This window comes from Scyliorhinus torazame, chromosome 10 (genome assembly GCF_047496885.1).
Source record: "Scyliorhinus torazame isolate Kashiwa2021f chromosome 10, sScyTor2.1, whole genome shotgun sequence".
In the NCBI taxonomy this organism is placed as follows: domain Eukaryota; kingdom Metazoa; phylum Chordata; class Chondrichthyes; order Carcharhiniformes; family Scyliorhinidae; genus Scyliorhinus; species Scyliorhinus torazame.
This window is the reverse complement of record NC_092716.1, coordinates 101,827,174-101,843,712: the sequence shown is the minus strand read 5'-3', so window position 1 is coordinate 101,843,712 and position 16,539 is coordinate 101,827,174. Positions and strand designations below refer to the sequence as shown.

General features: G+C 49.0%; 1 protein-coding gene across 2 annotated transcripts in view; it reads left to right on the top strand.

The window, feature by feature from the left end:
- The window catches only part of cfap263 (cilia and flagella associated protein 263), a 98,429-nt gene that overhangs the window by 76,420 nt on the left and 5,470 nt on the right, over positions 1-16,539 (top strand). The window contains exons 7-8 of one of the 2 annotated variants that reach the window (XM_072518524.1): positions 1,184-1,291; positions 14,562-14,717. In XM_072518524.1, coding sequence (XP_072374625.1) covers positions 1,184-1,291; positions 14,562-14,717 — 264 coding nt within the window. Of the gene's footprint in view, positions 1-1,183; positions 1,292-4,716; positions 5,023-14,561; positions 14,718-16,539 lie in introns of those variants that run through there. The other variant, XM_072518525.1, reaches the window with a different exon arrangement.

Sequence of the window (16,539 nt, the reverse complement as noted above, 5' to 3'; positions counted from 1 at the left end):
CCTGCTGACGCTTACTCCTCTGCGAAGAAGTCAATAAATGGCTGCCACCTTCGGGCGAACCCTAATAGCGAACCTCTCAAGGCAAACTTGAATTTCTCTAGGCCAACAAAGCTCGCCATGTCCAATAGCCATACCTCAGCTCTCGGGGGCTTTGAGTCCCTCAATGCCAACAGTATTCGTCGCCGGGCTACCAGGGAAGCAAAGGCCAGAACGTCGGCCTCTCTCTCTTCCTGGACTCCCGGGTCCTCCGAAACCCCAAAGATTGCCACCTCAGGGCTAATTGCCACCCCAGTTTTCAATACCCGGGACATGACATCTACAAATCCCTGCCAGTACCCCCTGAGTTTAGGGCACGACCAGAACATGCGTACATGGTTAGCTGGCCCTTCGGCGCATCTAACACACTTGTCCTCCAGCCCGAAGAATTTGCTCATCCTGCAAAGTAAGTTTTGACTGACACTCTATTCAGAATATCTTGCTCACATACAGTCAGGCACCGTTTCAAGCAGATAAGTTGATGTCTTGTCACTGGATTGAAGGGAGGACAGGATAATGCAGTGGGTTCATTTTTCACCTTTGATATTTTAACTTGGTGGTTAAAATTTCTCCTCTTCCTACTTCAAAGTCCAATGTGAAAACATATATTGGGCTTAATTTTGGTCCAGTTCCTACAGCAACAGGCCCACAGTGTGAGATTACCCACAGCTGATGGAAAAGTATCAGTTTCACTCATGACCTCTAACATTATTTGATTCAATAGAGGACAATCTTCTGAGATTTTGGGCCTTATTGTTGGGCCATATGTGGAGAGAAATCTCCTTTGCATTTAATTTGTGCTGCACTGACTTTTTAACAATTGAGAATTCAAATTACGGAAATGTTTAGGGAAAAAATGGGAATGGGTGGTTGAGGGAGGTGAATACTGATACAGCTAATGGAATTTATACTAGATGGATTGGTAGCTCGACGAGGAAATGAAAGACCATGGGAGGGAAGTGATATTCAAGACTAGGAGGAGTGAGTCAAGAGATGGTATGGCTGGAAGTGGGAATTGCAGATATAAAAGGTATTGTGGTTTAAATGCACCAGTAAAGCCTGGAAGGCACAAGGCCCAATTAAAACAAACTGTATTGTTAAGATGTCCACCATGCTTTCAAATCCTCTGGTCATGTCCCTTTTCCAGAGGCAGTTACACAGAATGTCATCAGAGACAAAGCAACTTATCAGCGAAATAAAATCCAGACAGGAACTGCTTAAGAAGATTGAGCTCGAGACTACAGAAGTGGAAGAAGTAGGTGATAAATGATGTCTTTTGCTAGAAAATACTGATCTATAGTTTTTAATTTTTAAAAATACAACAAAATAATAAAAAAGATGTTCATAGAGTTCTCCAATTAATTATTTTAATATAGAATTAAAGGTTAACTTGCTAACTGATGTGGACAGCAACACGTCTGTTTAAATGCAGCAATTAAAAATGTAATCAATGGCCAAAATTCTCCCATCGTTGCAATTCACTTTTTGCGCCAGCAGTGCACATCTGCCATCGGGTTTCCCAGCGGCGTGTTGTGGTTTCAATGGGAAATCCCATTGACAAGTGGCGGGAAGATAGAATCCTGCTGCCAGCGAACGGCTGGGGGATTGGAGAAACCAGCCCAATGATTTTACTTGCCTCAGCCTATCCAATTTCTGCAAATTTGATGACAATCTCTTCCTCCTTTTTCCTTAAGGCACTGAGGAATTAAATTGGATAGCCCATGAAAACAGATGCAGGAGTCATAATGTGCAATTAACCCACACCCTTTAGTGTAATACTGGAAAATTTATACTTCAGTTCGTTTTCATGATTTATGCATACAGCAAGTGCTAACCACACTCTTCATTGGTTGCATGCAAAATCGTAACTTGCTACCACCAGTTTGGCACTGTTTAAAAGTGAGCAGGTGCTGCCAGTTGTGCAGTATAGAATCTGACACAACATGGGAGGGCACAGGTTCCAAATCTTCAATTGCTTCCTTGGAGGCTTTGCTGGAGGAGGTAGAATGTAGGAAAGATACCAGGTGATGCCTGGAGGGGACCAGGAGGTTTTACCAGTCACACAGTCAAAAAACAGTGAGAGCTGAAAGCCATGGAGGTGAATACCAGAAGTCAAGCCCCGAGGACCTGGGGCGCAATTCTCCGGTATCGGCGCGATGTCCGCCAACTGGCGCCCAAAATGGCGCAAATCAGACGGGCATCGCGCCGCCCCAAAGGTGCGGAATGCTCCGCATCTTGGGGGGCCGAGCCCCAACCTTAAGGGGCTAGGCCCGCGCCGGACTAATTTCCGCCCCGCCAGCTGGCGGAAAAGGCCTTTGGTGCCCCGTCAGCTGGCGCGGAAGTGACATCTCCGGGCGGCGCATGCGCGGGGGCGTTAGCGGCCGCTGACGGCATTCCCGCGCATGCGCAGTGGAGGGAGTCTCTTCCGCCTCCGCCATGGTGGAGACCGTGGCGAAGGCGGAAGGAAAAGAGTGCCCTCACGGCACAGGCCCGCCCGCGGATCGGTGGGCCCCGATCGCGGGCCAGGCCACCGTGGGGGTACCCCCCCCAGGATCCCGGAGCCCGCCTGCGCCTCCTCGTCCCGCCGGTAAGGTAGGTGGTTTAATCTACGCCGGCGGGACAGGCATTTTAGCAGCGGGACTTCGGCCCATCCGGGCCGGAGAATCGCTGGGGGGGGCCCCGCCAACCGGCGCGGCGTGATTCCCGCCCCCGCCGAATATCCGGTGCCGGAGAATTCGGCAACCGGCGGGGGCGGGATTCACGCCAGCCCCCGGCGATTCTCCGACCCGGCGGGGGGTCGGAGAATCTCGCCCCTGGATACAATGCTGCAATGTTGAACTCCAAAATGGCAGCACTGGCACCAAAGAACAATACATCACAGGAACAGGCCCTTCGGCCCTCCAAGCCTGTGCCAATACCACCAGACAGGTGTTTCCTACTTTTGGCAACCCCATTCACTGCACTAATACTACTACCCTCAACAAAAGGCTTATGCCACAGATGCCATGTTGAAGTGCTATGGACATGCATAGCACCCACAATACAGGTGCTAATGTGTCAAATTCCCCTGATTTTTTTGATGAGGTTTGATTCCTTAATTGTCTGTTGCCCTTTTAGAATGTTGCCAAAGAGGTCATTCTTCATGTGTTCACCCTACTTAGCAAGCTTTTGGATCACTTCACCGATTACCGCCCCATCCGTCTACTCTCGATCATCAGCAAAGTTAAGTGCTATTAAATGGCAATTTCCAGCAACAACCTGCTCACTGATGCTCAGTCTGGGTTCTGCCGGGGCCATTCGACTCCTGACCTTATTGCAGCCTTGGTCCAAACATGGAGAAAAGAGCTAAGCTCTATAGGTGATATGAAAGTGACTGACAACAAGGCAGCATTGTACTGAGTATGGTATCAAGGAGTGTTGCTCTTATTAGCCTTAGTTTTATTAGCTCTGATTATGTCACCTTTGCTCACGAGTCGCCAGGTATCTTTCTGATACCGCCACGTGGTTCAAGCTCGAGTTATGATTAATAAGTCAACACACCGCTTAGTAAGATTGAAATCAACGGTCATTTACTATGTACAGCAATCAATACTTACACACTAATCCTACTATCTATATCAAAACCTACCACTACTGGCCAATACTTAACTTTAGGAGATGGCCCACCAGGTCAGGGAAACGAATAGTCTATCGAATTGGATCTGGCCTGCGGAATTCAAAAGGCTGATACGGGTCGATGGCTAGGGATCTCTATCGGGTAGCGATCGCTGGAGTCAGACTTACGGTTCTTTGTCGAAGGTTCTTGCGAGCAGGTGAAGAAGGGAGAGAGAGAGAGATCTGAACTTGGCCCCTTACTTTATAGGGTCCAGGGGTTTCCCGCCTCTCGGGGCGGCCCTTGACCCTGAGTCCCAAGTGATTGGACTTGTTCCCAATCACTGAATTCGATATGCTCCAATAATGGGGCGATTCCTCGATCGGGGGGTGGTCGTTCATCTGTCTTTGTTTCGGCCACTGCAGGCGCCGACAGGTCTGGCTCAGCATTCAATTGCTAATATGTTGCAATTGTTCCCGGGGATAGCCAATTAAACTGCAGATGTCTGGGTTGATGTGCTGCTAATAGTCTTGAGTATCGATCTGGGCCGACTTCCCCAGAGCCGAATACGCTATTCTGTCTGCAGCTGTCTGTTTGTGTCCTGTGGGCTGCTTTTCCCATCAGCCTTTTCGGTTAGCCATTTTAAATCAGGTTTTGGCCAAATTAATAGGGAATCAGCCATTTTAGGTGGCTACAGGCCCTCCTTGTGATCCTAACGCGAATGATCACATAAATGTTGTCCTTTCCGTTCCCTAACCGGGGAGGGGGGGGGGGGGACGACACCGCCTACATGGCCACTTCTCTGACCCTAGCTATGCACAAAAATGTTACCTAAACAATTCTTGAGGGCGCTATGTCAGGCAGGGGCATGCATCTAAAAAATAAAACTTGGAATTTTACCTAAATACACTCATCAAGCATTGCATCATCCTATCTCTCTAAAACATACAACAATCATAACATTCTATATATTCTTTCCTGGCTTGGCAGTCAAGCTCAGGATCATACATTTTTTGTTACTGGCAGTTTTGTACATCTTTTATTTACAGAAAAACGCAACTGCTTGTTCTTTATTTTTTGTTTTATAGGTCGCGGGAGTCTGGGGTCTGGTCATAACCGAATATAGGGGATTGGATCCGATATGCCGGGGTTCGAGCGCAGTACGCTCTCCGTCTCCATTTGCGGAGGCGCATAGTCTGCACTGCACAGCAGAGTATTGCCAACGCTAATAGTGCTTCAATAACGTACGACAGGGAGTACCAAGTTATGAACTTGGCACGCCAGGATAATGCAGCGTGGCTGGTGACTGGGCCCTCGGTACTGCGGGGCACATTAACGGCAGGGGGGTTTGAAGTAATGGGTCCGCGTTCCCGCGCAACCAAATGTTCAGTATAAAAATCTTATCACGATGAAAGAAGTCCTCATGGCTGTCCTCTTTCTTTTTCTTTCTTTGTGTTCTCTGTTTTCTCCGGTCCTGGAGCTTCTGGAGTTCTGTAAAACAAGCATAGTCTCTGTAACTACCTTGGTTAAATATCCGGTATGTTCGTGTGTCTGTCCTTCTTGGGGCCAATTAAACCCTTATAATTGGTCACAATATGTGACTCCCCCCCCACCCCCATTTATTTTTTTTTCAAAACAAATGTTAGGACACGGCACACTTCCCAATGGTGAACCAGTGCTAAGTTTATCATCCAAATGTTCCTGGATGTAAATAGCATTTGGCAGCAACCCAAAGGTTGCCTAAATAAAAAAAAACTGTTTTTGAAAGGAAAAGGTCGAATGAGGTGCATATGGGCCGCGACGGGTAAGATTTGGATGGAGTCCCTGGGTAGGACGGCTACCAATACCGTATCTCCCCTACCCGAGCGTTTTTGACCAACGGGGGGGTCCCCAGGCAGGGCGGGTCTCACGCCGTTTCTCCACTGCCTGAGCAACCGACAAGAACGGGCAAAAATGTAGTCATCATGGTGGGGTTGCTGCTGTGATTCTCCCGTCAAATCATATCGGGCATCTGGCACTTGGACCAATACCAGCTGAAAAGCTAGTTCCTCTGAACGAGCGTGTGGTCTGCTGACCAGGTATCTGTGGTCAAGTTGGTACCATTGTGGTATCTGTGGACAAGTTGGTACCATTGTGGTATCTGTGGACAAGTTGGTACCGCTGAAGAAGCGTTTGGCCGTGGTGGGTCTCTGAGGCAAGTCCTCAGAGGTTCGGCAGAATGGGCGTGTGAGAAAAATTCTCCTGTCGGACGAACAACACTTAAACAAACATACAAACAACGTAAAACATCCTGCAGGTTCCATCAGGAAGGACAACACTTTTCGCCAAGTGTCTCCCTTGAATCATCATGTGGACACCTCAGTTCTCTGTTGCGAACAGGGTCGCAAAGGGGTTGGCGGATTGGGGGTCTGAGTCGGGGTCGTCCCCTTCTCCAGGGTGCCAGATTCTGGAGTGAATTAATGTTGAGAGGGCTGCGTGGTATGAGTTGGGGTTGCTCTCGTCGTTGCGGACGAGTCTGTAGGAGTTGTCGCGGTGCCAATGGCGTTCGTCAGGTTGTGTGGGGATAAAGTCGGGGTCGTCCGTGTGGTTCGGTGGTCGGTGGTGTGGTTTGTTCAAGAAAGTGATGAGGAAGGGGTCACTGGAGTCGAACTCGGAGTTGTTGGGTGTGGGACCAGGATAGTAGGGAGGCATGCTGTGGCTGTCGTCAGAGTCACAGTCGCTGTCTCTGCTGCTGCAGTCTGTGGGCGTTCCGGGGCGGAGTGTAAATTTTGTGGGTGGAGTCGGGGGCGAGTCCGTGTCTGGGCTGGACGTGGGGGGGGTTGGTGTGGTCACGTTGGCTGTGGGCGGGGTTTGGTCTGCTGCGTCAAGCATGACGTGGTGGGCGTGGTTTGACTGTGCTCCATAAGCCTTTAGCTGGTTAATATGAAACCAGGCAGTCTTACCATTTGGGTATTTGATTTTATATACCGATGGGCTTACTTTATCTGTAATGGAGTACGGACCCGAGTATTTCGGAGACAGAAATGTGCTGGGGTTATACACAGACATCATCACTTGTTGTCCTATATTACTGCCTTATCAAAACAGGCCTTGCTCTGTTTTCTTTTAGTACCCAGTTTAACAGCGGCTGCTAACTGAGCCGTTTTTACATTTGCAAGTAATTGTTCAATGGCTTTCTCATGGGTGAGGGCCGTAACTTCAGGGCTGGTCAGGTCTAAATCCAACAAGTACTCTGTCCCTTTCATGGGGCGTCCGGTCATGAGGGTGTGTGGGGTTAAACCTGTGGAGGTGGAAACAGTGTTACGCAAAAACATCAGCGCAAAGGGGAGGACAGAATCCCAAGTGGTGACGTTCTGCTGGACCATTTGTCTAAGGGTGGTTTTTAGGGTCCGATTCATGCGCTCCACTATACCACTCGACTGTGGGTGGTACGCAATGTGAAATTTTTGGGTTATGCCAAATATCGTGAGGACGTTCTGCATGACCCGTCCCATAAAGTGAGAACCTTGGTCCGACTCAATACTGCGGGGGAGTCCCCATCTTGTGAAGATGTGGTGGGTTCGGAATTTGGCGGTGGTTTTCGCGGTGTTGGTGCGGGCTGGAAATGCTTCCACCCACTTTGTAAAAGTGTCTATGACCACCAGAACATATTTATAGCCATTCCTGCAAGGGGGCAATGGACCTATAAAATCGATCTGGAGGTTAGTCCAGGGGCCGTTAACGGGTCGGGTGTGGCTGAGGTGTGCCTTTTTGGCATACCTATCTGGGTTATTCTGAGCGCAGATGAGGCAATTCTCAATGTAATGGGATACATCCTCTTTGAGATTTGGCCACCAACAAAGCTGTTTGAGGTGGGCTGCGGTGGGTTCGATTCCCTGGTGTCCATGACCATCATGTAATAAACAGATTATTTGGTTCCTATCCTGCTCAGGAACTACATAAAGGGTGTCCTTTAGCACCACACCGTCATGCATTTCTGTACCTCTCGTATGAGGCTGGAAACTTCCCTTTCACAATTTCAGTGAGAGCGCTATCCTGCTTCTGGGCCTCTACTAGATCTTCGATCCTAGTCTGCGCGACCTGAACTGCACTCACTGACGCACTCACTGGGGCGTTCTCGGGGGGCTTCCAAAAGTACCCATGCCTGGATCCTGCCTTAGCCAGCGCGTCGGCTTTTACATTTCCAGGGAGGGAGGAAAGATGGTGGCTGCGGACTTTTATAATGCCAAAGGTCCGGTTCTTGGCTTTTTTCAAAATATGGCGGAGTAATGGGGCTGAGGGTAGGGGTTTCCCATCCGCGGAAACAAATCCTCTTGTTTCCCAGAGGGGCAGAAATTCAGTGAGGCTGTTGCACACGTATAGGCTGTCTGAATAAATGTCTGCTGGGCTGGGGATGGAATCTGGGTGCTCTACGATGTAAGCGATGGCCGCAAGCTCTGCTGCCTGCGCGCCTAAGTGTCCGGGTAATTTTAATGCGATTTCCCCGAGGGCGCGTCCCTGCGCGTCCTCCACATAAATCTCACAACCTGTTATGCGTTGCCCATCCAGGACTGTGGAAGATCCATCCACATAGATCCTAATGGGATCACACGTGTCCGGGTGAGGGGGGCTTTGAGATGGAGTGGGTAGTTTCCTGGGGGGTGTTTTCGTGATAAAGGGGCCTGTATTATGGTGGGGCGAGATGATTTCACACTCATGGGGGGTTCCGGGGTACGTGTGTGTTTTGGTCCGTTTGACTGTGATGTCCCTTACAAGATAATGAATGGCTTAGATAGGGTGGATGTAGGGAAGTTGTTTCCATTAGCAGGGGAGACTAGGACCCGGGGGCACAGCCTTAGAATAAAAGGGAGTCACTTTAGAACAGAGATGAGGAGAAATTTCTTCAGCCAGAGAGTGGTGGGGCTGTGGAATTCATTGCCACAGAGGGCGGTGGAGGCCGGGACGTTGAGTGTCTTTCAGACAGAAGTTGATAAATTCTTGATTTCTCGAGGAATTAAGGGCTATGGAGAGAGAGCGGGTAAATGGAGTTGAAATCAGCCATGATTGAATGGTGGAGTGGACTCGATGGGCCAAATCGCCTTACTTCCGCTCCTATGTCTCATGGTCTTATGGTCCCGTCCTTGTAAGAGAAGGGTCCATCTAGCAGCGCGGATTTGGCTGACGGTACCGTCTTTAAGTCGTCCGTCTAGTAAAAGTTGGGTGGGGGTGTGCTCGGTCAAAATGGTGATGGGGTTCAGTCCGGTAATGTATGAGAAGTACTGGACTGCCCAGAAAACTGCGAGCAGGTGCCTCTCACAGGCTGAGAATCCCTGCTCCACAGCATCTAAAATTCGGGAGGCATCAGCCACGGGTCTTAGCTGGTCGTGCCATTCCTGCAGGAGCACGGCTGAAAGGGTGCGGTCGGTGGTCGCTACCTCTATTGCGTAAGAGGAAAGCGGGTCGGGAACTTGTAGTGCGGGGGCGGCTATGAGCGCCTGTTTTAATGATTCCACAGCATCCGTATGCTGCGGACGCCATTCCCAGGGGGCTCTTTTCATTAGGAGGTCTGAGAGGGGGGCTACCTTGCTGGCGAAACCGTCAATGTGGTTTCGGCAGTTGCCAACCATTCCTAAAAACGACCGGAGGGCTGAAACGTGTTGGGGCAGGGGCAATTTAGCGATCAAGGCAATTCTTTTGTGCTCGATCTCGCGTTTGCCGTGTGTGATAATAGTACCCAAATATACCACTTTCTCTTCCAATATCTGGGCCTTTTTGGGGTTTACTTTACAGCCAATGGAATGTAGTAATTCCAGGAGTTCGGACAGAAGCTCAATGCGCTCTTTCTTCGTGTCTGCAGTAGTAGATCGTCTACATACTGTACCAGACATTCGGGGCGAGAATATTTCGCTAGTCCATTTGCCAGCTGTCGGTGGGAAATGGAGGGGGAGTTGTGGAATCCTTGTGGCAGGCATGTCCACGTGTATTGCTGCGCTTGGAAAGTGAAGGCAAATTTATACTGGCACGCATTTGTCAATGGAATGGACCAGAACCCATTACTGACGTCCAAAACCGTGAAATATCGGGCATGGAGTCCCTGTTTGAGCATGGTCTCAGGACTTGTTGCAACGGTGGGGGCTGCTACGGGGGTGACTTTATTGAGTTCCCGATAATCTATGGTCAAGCGCCATGATCCGTCGGGCTTCCTTACTGGCCAAATCGGGGCATTATTAGTTGAGGCTACCGATCTTAGGACGCCCTGCTCTAATAAACTTTCTATAACCTTTAGGATTTCTCCCTCTGCTTCTAGGGGGAATCCGTACTGCTTTTGGGGTCTAGGGTCCGGTCCTGTTATTTGTACGGAGCCAGTCATCCATCCACAGTCGTGCTTGTGGGTTGCGAATGCTGCCCTGTTCTTTTGCAGGACTGCCCTAACCTGTCGGTTCGTGCTGAGTGTGGTGGGGTTGAACCAAAACTCGCCCACTGCGCTAATTTTGTTCATATAGTCCCCTGTGGTCAGCGTTGCTGGGGCTCTAGCGGATTTCGCCATCTTCCAGACACACTGGTTGACTGGATCGAAAGAGAGGTGGTGAGAATTCATGAAGTCGATCCCCAAAATGTGCTCTGCTGTTGGGGGCAGGCCGACGAACACTACGGGGTGCTTTGTATTAATGGTTCCGATTTGGATGGGTACAGGGGTTGTGATGTGTCGCTGCTGTGAGTGGCCTGTGAAGCCGCTGAGGGTGATAGTGGCTGTAGTGGGCCACGTGTCCTTACCAAGGGTGGAGAAATTTAAGGTGGTGCGGGACCCTCCTGTGTCCCAGAGAAGCTCGATCGGCTGTCCCCTAACCTTTGCTGCGACTACGGGTCGTCCTGACCTATCCCAAAGGGTATCGCAGACCCAACTGGGGGAGCCTGTCTGTACACCGTCAGTCCGTTCCGGTCAAGTCTGTCTGATCCGACTGGGCGCTAACGCTATGTATGGGTTCTGTTTTTTCCTTATTGATAGTGCCTGTCTGTTGGGCTCTCTGTGGCTTTTTAGGGCCATTGCATTCTTTGGAAAAATGTCCCAACTGTCCGCAATTGTAGCATTCTTGCGGTTTTGCTGGGGGGCTGCTCTTTCCCTCGTTTACCCAGGCAGGGTTGTGAAGAGTGGTTCTTACTGCCTGCATGTCTGCGGCGGCTTGTTTTTCCTCGGGGGTTCTAGCGGCGGGTTTATTGTGAGCCGACTGTTCCCAAACGCGGGACAATCTTTTGACCACCCACTTCTCATTATGAGCCTCCTCCGAGGGGTCATAATTACTACAGGCATTCTGTCCTGCTTCCGTGGCATGGGAGATAAGGGTGCGGGTCCATTTGGCTATATTGTCTGCGGACAAATGGGCACGGTCTACGTTTCCGAAAACGGCTTCAAAGTGAATCCACAAGCGTCCTGCAAACGCTGGGGGGTGTTCAGACTTTTTCTGTCTGCACTTATTTAGGCCATCTACGGGGTCGCCCCGGTTATACCCGATCGCATCCAGGATCGCGGTATGCAATTCTGCAAGGGTGCCTCCTCCTACATTCTGTGGATCGGGAAGGGCTGCTGCGACCGATGGGTCTAAGCTGAGGACCGTGAGCTTTACCTGCTCTTTCTCATCCAGGCCGTACAAGGTCTTCTGGTGTTTGACGGTGGATAAGAAATGGTGTGGGTCTGAAGCGGGGAGGAACGGTGTGATTTTAGCACACGCGTCCCGTAATTGGGTCACTGTGAGGGGGGAGGAATATAAGACTTCCGCCTCATCTGCTGTGGTGGTGCTGTGGGTTGTTACAGGGTTCATGGGAGCCTGTACTACCTGCTGTGTGGGGGGTGGGGGTGCTTTTCTCCTTTGGGGCTTTCCCTGCGCGCATGTTCCCTGAACATATCTCTGCGCTGTCTCCTGCAATTCTTCCCAATCAGGGACGTCTTCCTGTTCTAAACTTTCCCCAAAGGTGTCTTGGAATCCCTTTTGGACAGAAGGCATTGATTGCAGGTCTGCAATTTGCTTTCGGCACTTCGCATGGTCTAAGGTACTCAGCCTTTGTTCCGTGGTTGCAGCGTGGAGTGCTCTCAAGGCTGCCTTGAGATCACTACATTGCTTCTGTAGCGTCTCCACCTGCTTCTCTGTCTCTTTCTTAACCAGGACTGCACGCTGCGTGTCCTGATAAGCCTTCTCATACTGGGATTGAAAACTGCTTAAATGCGCCAGACAAGACTGGTGACCCCGTTTGGCGTCAGCCACCTCTTTGTCCTTGGCTTCTAACTGCCTTTTCAGTTCCAGGTTCTCTTTTTCCATCTCGCATACATCCATTTTACTCATACGATGTATGCCTTCTATTTCTTTTCGGAGCGTCCTGCGACCTCCTCTGTGCCTCGCAGTTGTGCCATCCAGGACACGATTGCCATCGGCTTGCGCGCTTTTGCTAAGCTTTTCTAATGAATTTCACTCATGTTCTCCCACCAAGTATGCCCTATACTTCCGGGACCTGAGTCGTCATTATTACAGAAACCGCTCCACACGGGCCATCCTTTGCCCTGCAGAAATTTCCGAATTTCCACTTCCCAAATGGGACACTGTCCCACTTTAATGCTGCTGATCGGTGCGACCGCAAATTCTTCGGGGTTCATGAGGCGTTGCATTGCCTGCATTGCCTGCATGGCCATCTCTCTTATCTGCTCGCTACGTTCAAATTTGGAACAGGGGGCTAAGGTGGTATCGTAGATGCGGGTACGGCTTGCGCTAATTTCCGAAAATACAGACTTCCGACAGTTTTGACGCAAAATCAGTTTTACCTTATAACCCTGTTAGTTACGCATGCATACACACACTTTCGAATTGTGAATTATTAACCAGAACCGCTTGAACACTTGTGTTTTTTTTTTGTTTCCAATTGGATTCTATTCAATTTTTGGGGTTCTCCCAGAGTGGTTTTCCACTTCTATGTCGGGTCCCGGCAGAGTCGCCAATTATGTTGCTCTTATTAGCCTTAGTTTTATTAGCTCTGATTATGTCACCTTTGCTCATGAGTCGCCAGGTATCTTTCTGATACCGCCACGTGGTTCATGCTCGAGTTATGATTAATAAGTCAACACACCGCTTAGTAAGATTGAAATCAACGGTCATTTATTATGTACAGCAATCAATACTTACACAATAATCCTACTATCTATATCAAAACCTACCACTACTGGCCAATACCAGGTCAGGGAAACGAATAGTCTATCGAATTGGATCTGGCCTGCGGGATTCAAAAGGCTGATACGGGTCGATGGCTAGGGATCTCTATCGGGTAGCGATCGCTGGAGTCAGACTTACGGTTCTTTGTCGAAGGTTCTTGCGAAGGTTGCGAGCAGGTGAAGAAGGGAGAGAGAGAGAGATCTGAACTTGGCCCCTTGCTTTATAGGGTCCAGGGGTTTCCCGCCTCTCGGGGCGGCCCTTGACCCTGAGTCTCAAGTGATTGGACTTGTTCCCAATCACTGGGTTCGATATGCTCCAATAATGGGGCGATTCCTCGATCGGGGGGTGGTCGTTCACCTGTCTTTGTTTCGGCCACTGCAGGCGCCGACAGGTCTGGCCCGGCATTCAATTGCTAATATGTTGCAATTGTTCCCGGGGGTAGCCGATTAAACTGCAGATGTCTGGGTTGATGTGCTGCTAATAGTCTTGAGTATCGATCTGGGCCGACCTCCCCAGAGCCGAATACGCTATTCTGTCTGCAGCTGTCCGTTTGTGTCCTGTTGGCTGCTTTTCCCATCAGCCTTTTCGGTTAGCCATTTTAAATCGGGTTTTGGCCAAATTAATAGGGAATCAACCATTTTAGGTGGCTACAGGAGTCCATACCTAGCATAAAGGAAGATGGTTGTGGTGTTGGAGGTCAATCATCTCAATTCCAAGGTACACAGCACGAGTCCCTCAGAGCAGTGTCCTAGGCCCAACCATCTTCAGCTGATTCATCAATGACTTCTTCCATCATAAGGTCAGAAGTGGGGATGGTCACTGATGATTGTACAATGATCAACATGGAAACAGTCCATATCAATATGCAGCCATACCTGGACAACATTTAGACTTGGGCTGATATGTGGCCAAGTTCATGCCACACAAGTCCCAGGCAATGACTATATCAACAAGAGGGAATCTAATTATCTACTCCTGACAGAGGCAATCTAACCGTTTCCCCTTGACATTCAATAGCACTATCATCACTGAGTCACCCGCTATCAGCATTCTGGTGTTATGATTGACCAGAGGTTGAACTGGACAGCCATGGAAATACTGTGGCTACAAGAACAGTTCAGAAGCTCAGAATTCTACAGCGAGTAACTCACTTCCTGACTCCTCAAAACCTTTCCGCCATCCACAAGGCACAAGTCAGGAATGTGATGGAATACTTTCTAGTTGCCTGGATGAGTTCTGCTCAAACAACACTCAAGAAGCTCAATGCCATCCAGGATAAAGCAGTTAATTTGACTGGCACTCCAACCAACACCTTAAACATTCACTCCTTCGACCACTAATGTACAATAGCAGCAGTGTGCACCATCTACATTGATGCACCACAGCAACTCACCAAGGCTCCGTCAACAGCAACCTCCAAACCCTTAACCTCTATCACCTCAAGGGACAAGGACAGCAGATACATGGGAACACTGCCATCTACAAGTTCCCCATCCAAGCTGTACTGCATCCTTGGAACTATATCGTCATTATATTTAGTATTCCTTCACTGTCAACATCCTGGAACTAGTTTTATAACCACACAGTAAGTGTACCCACACTACATGGACAGCAGCAGTTCACGAAGGTGGCTCACCCTACCTTCTCTAGGACAATTAGGGATGGATAATAAATGCTGGCCTAGCCAGCAACACCCACATCCCATGAATCAATACATTTAAAAACATATTACCTTGTGTTTCTCCCCTTTGCAACTGCAGGACAAAGCCAAAGAAGAGGAGCTAAACCGAAAGTTCCGTGATGACATTTCCAATTACAGAGTGCCGGATGTCCTTGAATATGTGCGTGAGACATGGAACCGCTTTGACTTGGAGAAGAAAGTGAAAACCTGGGAACGTAAGGTGGACATTGCTGAGGTGAGTGTCACTCTGGGTTTGTGAAGTGATGGTGAATGTGACTGCATTTGGGCTGCAGAACTAAGTGACATGTGTCTGGATAATAGATGCATGGACTTGTACCTACCTTCCTAGAGCAAGGCAATTGTAATGAGTTTAATTATCTCTGGATTGCAAAGGTGTGCCTTAAATGGTAGAATTTGTTGTGACAGAATGGCTGAGGGAGTCTGTTGAATAAGAGTGAAGTGACACCCATGGAGAAAAGCCAGCATTTTTCTCTGGTACACCTATAGCCTATTGAAACACTGGCATGAAATATGTTAGCTTGTCAAGCTTCATCCATTGGATATTCTAAGGGGGAATCAATGTGAAAATATCAATGTTTCTGTCAAATTAAAATTTAAAACTTGCACTTGCATCTTATCACAGCTCTCATAAATAACACAAAGCACTTCCTGCAATGAATAACTTAAGGTGTAGACACTGTAGGTACGTAGATATATAGGCAAATATAGAAGCCAATTTGCACACAGCAAACTCTCACAAAGAACAACCTCTCATAAAGAATAATTAAGGGAGTGATTCAATTAAAAGGGAACAAAGTCCCATAGTGAGCCTGTTTAGCTGCGTGTTTCCCGGCGCACGCAGCGGTGAGAAACACATGGCTATACAATGCCACTCACGTTAAATAATGGGCCTCAGAGGGGATCGAGTGGCTGAGGGTGCACATAGCCCCGTTTTCTACATCAAGGAGCTCCACTCGCTGGAACACCTCAGTTCTGCCATTTTTAAATGGCATCCTGATCTCCGAGCCCCAATGCGACACCGACCCCTCCCCCACAAAGCCCCAACACACTACTTGACGGTCTGGTCGGTGTCTCACTCTAATATGCAAATTTGCTAAAAATGATCACACCCAAAATGGGCGGGATTTACATTGCAGATTCTCGTGAGAACGCATTAGATCTTGCAAGCCATTGTGAACTAGGTATATCCTGGGGTCTCCCGGCTTATATCTGCCATGCTGTGCTTCGGCGAGCTGCTTTTTGGGCGCAGCATGGCCATTGGATCGCGCCCTAGATGTTAGTCAGTTTATCGGGATTGTAGTTAAATGAAAAATACTGGCTTGGAAACTTTAATATTCATCTCAACAGACACCTTATCTGACAGTGCAGCACTCCCTTAATGCTACATTAAATGCCAGCCTAGATTATCCATTCAGATCCTGGATTGAATTTGAATTCACAACCTTCAATTACTGTTTGTTAGTATTTACAATAAAGAAAGAGGTCAGCATGTCAAACATCCTCAGAAAAGAACCGGGAGTGCAGGAGGCGAAAGAGGCCGGCATTCTGGCCTTTGCGTCCCTAGTAGCCCGGCGAAGGATCTTGCTAATGTGGAATGAGGCGAAGCCCCCCAGCCTGGAGGCCTGGATAAATGATATGGCTGGGTTCATAAAGTTGGAGAGGATTAAGTTCGCCTTGAGAGGGTCTGCGCAGGGGTTCTACAGGCGGTGGCAACCGTTCCTAGACTATCTCGCGGAGCGTTAGAGGAAGGTCGGTCAGCAGCAACCTTAGGGGGGGGTGGAGGGGACGTCCTGGGAGGGGGAGGGAAAGGGGGGACTGCCTGGGAGGGTGGATGAGCAAGAGATAACATGAAGGGTTGGGGAAACTGGCACGTACGGGTGAGGGCCAGTGTACAAAGCTGTGTAAATATATCATTTTGCCATGTATATATCTTGCTCTGCGCGATTTCTTGTTTTTTTTTTGTTACGAGGGGTTATTGTTTGTAAGGGAGAAAAATTGTGTTAAAAAACTTTAATAAATATATATTTTTTTAAATA